Consider the following 4,185-nt stretch of genomic DNA (forward strand, 5'->3'; position numbering starts at 1 on the left):
TATTATTATTCTAGAAAAGTAATAGAAAAATAATAGATTTTTTATATAAAAAAAGAACAAGCTATTTACGAGAAGAATAAATACTGAAAATGATATAATTTTTTAAATATAAAGAGTTAAATTTATTAAGATCAAATTAATAATTATATAACTTTTGAGAACTAGAAGTATTATTATTCCATGGCAGACACATAATTGATTGACCTGGTCTGTAATTTACTTTTTCCTTTTTCCCCCAAAGTCACTTGACTGAAACGACAGCTTGCAGCTGATATGGCCTCTCACAATTGACAAGAAATAGAAAGAAGACTTTAGGTTGGAAGGCAGCCTTTGTTAACGTGTCTAATCCTTATTGGTTGACTTTCTATACGAAGGAATTAAATGAAGCGTAGCAAGTGAACTGTGTGGATGATACGAAGCGCCTGGAATAAATAGAGGTGGGTGCCGCGGCTTCCCACTTATCCAATCAGCATCCCTAAGAAAGCGGAGCTTGTAAGATAGCTAGAAATGGCTGCTGCAGATTCACCCTTTAAGGTTCGTTTCACTGTTTAAAAACCTTTCGATTGTTAAACCGAAAATGACAAACACCTTTACATATATTAAAGCAAAACTTAAATTAGAAAGTTTGATGCTTTTTCAATGTAACAGAGCTCTAGCTTAATGTTGGTGAAAATTTTTAGCTTCGAGATGGGTTAATTTGCATTGTTTTTGTTTGAATACTTGAATGGAGGTTGACAGGGAGCAATTACCATAGTTTCTTTCATAATCAATTGCTGTGATATTGGATTTTGGTGACAGATAATATTGGGTTCTTCATCAATGGCTCGGCAACGAATTCTAGCTGAAATGGGTTATGAGTTTACAATCATGGTATGCTGGTAACTTTAGTTATTTCTCTATATACATCACTTTCGAAGGGCTTTAGCTCTTATTCTAAGTTTCTAACTAAAGGACAAAAACGTTGGGTTTTTAAACTACGCTTTTAAAAACATGGGTTTTCTGGATTTAAGTATGCCTTTGAAGGGTGTTTTAATGTATTTTCTTATTGACTTTAAGCAAGTCAGCCCTAATTTTATTGGCTGAAATCGAGTGTTTTTAAGCTTACTTTTTAATTTTTGTTGGAATTCTGTTGAGAGGGTTTTGAAATAGTTCTTCCTTTTTTATTGTTTCTCCTAATTTAGTGAAGTAGGAAGAAATTTAACTAAGGGATTTAGACTGCAGATATAGATGAAAAAAGCATTAGAAAGGAAAAACCAGAAGATTTAGTGACGGCACTTGCTGGGGCCAAGGTTTGGTTTCTTTTCTAAGCTTTGTTTTGTGTTCCACTATTGCTCATGCGTTACCAAGTATTTTCTTTTCACGTGAGCAACGTTTTATTGGACCTTTGCATTTTGCAGTGTAAAGGGGTTCTTGATTTTCTGATTTGGTTATCTGATAGGGACCTGATTCAATGGTTTACAATTTACTTCAGTATATTAGCCATTGTTAGGAAATCTCTTCATTTCATTTATCAGTTTTTATCTATCTCTTATGAGTCATGACGGTTGAACTATTACTCTTATGAATCTTAAGTTTGTTTTCTAGGCAAATGCTATCATGTCAAGGCTTCAGCACACTGATATACTACAGGAAGATGCTCACACAACATTGTTAATTACGGCAGATACGGTATTCTTCAAGTCATTTTTATTCGATATAGTTAACAACTGCACCAAGAGTCGTTGACCGAAATGCATGCGCTTAGTATTAGATTATAACTAACAACAGCTTTATTGGTGCCTCAGTAATGCAATTTCATCTTATATCTCATTGTCCTACTACTATAATGGATGGCTGCGCTGTAATGGCTGACAAGTTAATGACAACTTGTATGTATGTAAATTTTTGTGAACATATCATTACCCGTCAGCAAAGATGCTTGTTAGAGGTGATACAACTTCAAGAGAACTTGCTTTTGCTTTGCTCTTAGTTGCCAATGATGTTGCCCAACCAGCCTGATATCCTAGTCTCATTAGAGCTTTACTTAATTCGAACACTTGATCCTGGTAGTGCAATGCTTTTGATTTGTGGCAGCGGGAGTAATGCTAAAAGATTTATCAATGTAGTTGTTGTCACTATTATGGTAGTATTATGTAAGGTTAAGTAACATGTTACCTGTTTATGTAGGTGGTAGTCTATAAAGGGACAATAAGAGAAAAACCGTGCAGCGAAGAAGAAGCACGGGAATTTATAAAAGGTTTTTTTAACATTCTTAATATGATGTCTTACGAGATGAGATGGATTTACATGTCACCTACGATTGCAGGATATTCCGGTGGCCATGCAGCAGTGGTTGGATCTGTTCTTGTGACTAACCTTAAAACAGGTGCAAGCAAAGGAGGAGCGGAAAGTGCAGAGGTACCACTTATTTCTTGATATCTTTAGCTTCTTTTTCCTGAAGAGCAAAGATGAACCGCAATAAAATCATAGCTTTTCTTTTCGGAGTAAACTCTGCTAGACACTGAATCCATGCTACAAGTCATTAAGTCTATTACACTCAATCCCATCTCCGAGGTGAATAAGATTAGATTTTGTTGTGCAGGTTTACTTCCACGACATACCAAATGAAGTGATTGATAGCCTGGTAAAACTTGTTTACACATGTAATGTACATGATTTCCCCCCCCCCACCTGAATCATGTCTCTTTCTCAATTGTGAGCTGAGTCAGATTGATGAAGGAATCCCATTCAAGGTTGCTGGAGGTCTAATGCTCGAACATCCTCTTACTTTACCATTTGTCGACACCGTGGTGAGCGTCTTTTTCTCTCATTGCTGAGGTTTTAAGTTTCGAGAACAATGGGACGTTTCATCTGAGTTGATATATATTTGGGTGTTTCGGCAGATAGGGGCGACTGATACTGTTATGGGACTGTCTAAATCTCTCACTGAAAAACTTATTCAGGAGGCTCTATTTCAACAAGGTTCATCGCCTGGCGATCAGAATATGGGCTGATAGTAGAGGATAAAGCTCGAGAACTAGTGACTTCTGTTTTTTTTTCCTGAAGCAATTTGGAATTAGTATAAGCTTGAATTTCCATGCAAATAGATTTTATATTGTCAAGATATTTTCCCATGGATTTTGTTGATTACCTTAGGTAGATTGAATAATTCTTTTTGTTTGATTTTTCATCTCTTTCAATTTACACATTTTGCTCTTAATTATTGTTTGTTAAACATACAATAATGCAGAGCAAAAGAAGTTGAAAAGAAATGTAAAACTCTTTTTTCACGTATGAAATTTAAGTCAATAAGAGGTTTGATATTGAAAATGTTACAATATCATTAGTTAGTTAATGGATTGTTAATTAGTTTAATTTTGTTTCTTGATTTGTTAAAGTTAGTTGGGTTGTATTCTGCTCTTTTTTTTTATATATATATTTGAGATAAATATTAGACAATATTTGTTTAAAGATTCTCAATCAATTAACTATGAACTCTCATATTTCTGTCGGTATTCGAATATGGGATTTTTAAGGAGAATAACGAGTCTTTTAATCATTGAGGTGATTCATGCCGGATTGTATTCTGTTAGGCTCATAGTATGGGTTATATAAGCCATTCAATTGTAACGACCTTAATCTCTTTGATCCACTTTTAATAAAATAATCAGATCCCTTCTCTACTTTTGTTTCTCGCTCAATCACATCACTTGTTATACGAACATTGTTAGAAAATAGAAAAATAAATGATTGGGTTAAGGCCCATAAACCTGATGTTAGAAAATGCTTACAGCCCATCCTGAGTCAACAAATAGACAGTAGTAGGAAACCCTAATCGATAAGATCCTCTCCAAACAACAATCAGTCGAGGTTTAGGGTCGTAGTTAGGGATAGGCATGAGTCGGGTTTTTGGTCCACCCGACCCGACTCGAGAACAAGGGAGTCTCCACCCGAGACCCGACCCGGTCAAAACAAGGTTTCACCCGACCCGAAATAATAAAAAAATTCTTTTTATTCAATAAAAACAGTGACTTAATTGAAAAAAATTATATAGAGAGAGATATTATTGTAATTATTCTTAAATATACAAGGTAAAATTATATATTTTTTCGGATTAGATCAGGTCGGATCAGGAATTTTTCACCCTAAACCCGACCCGAATATTACATTTAAAAAAATCCGACCCGATCGGGTCGGGTTTGGGTT

The 4,185-nt window shown here is 35.0% G+C and overlaps 1 protein-coding gene across 2 annotated transcripts; it reads left to right on the forward strand.

Moving 5' to 3' along the window:
• The first annotated feature begins 429 nt into the window (after nt 1–429).
• Nucleotides 430–3,041, forward strand: LOC120122416 (7-methyl-GTP pyrophosphatase-like). 2 transcript variants are annotated; one of them, XM_039141545.1, is made up of 9 exons: nt 430–534; nt 799–870; nt 1,215–1,289; nt 1,585–1,668; nt 2,167–2,236; nt 2,306–2,397; nt 2,582–2,623; nt 2,709–2,789; nt 2,883–3,037. In XM_039141545.1, the coding sequence occupies exons 1-9, from the start codon at nt 508–510 to the stop codon at nt 2,991–2,993; spliced, it is 654 nt and encodes a 217-aa protein (XP_038997476.1). In that variant the 5' UTR covers nt 430–507; the 3' UTR covers nt 2,994–3,037. The 2 variants fall into 2 exon arrangements, with proteins under 2 accessions (XP_038997476.1, XP_038997477.1); XM_039141546.1 differs by lacking the exon at nt 1,215–1,289 and having other exon boundaries at nt 2,883–3,041.
• Nucleotides 3,042–4,185: the final 1,144 nt, after the last annotated feature.

The sequence above is a fragment of the Hibiscus syriacus genome, unplaced genomic scaffold, assembly GCF_006381635.1.
Source record: "Hibiscus syriacus cultivar Baekdansim isolate YM2019G1 unplaced genomic scaffold, ASM638163v2 tig00110387_pilon, whole genome shotgun sequence".
Classification (NCBI taxonomy): Eukaryota; Viridiplantae; Streptophyta; class Magnoliopsida; order Malvales; family Malvaceae; genus Hibiscus; species Hibiscus syriacus.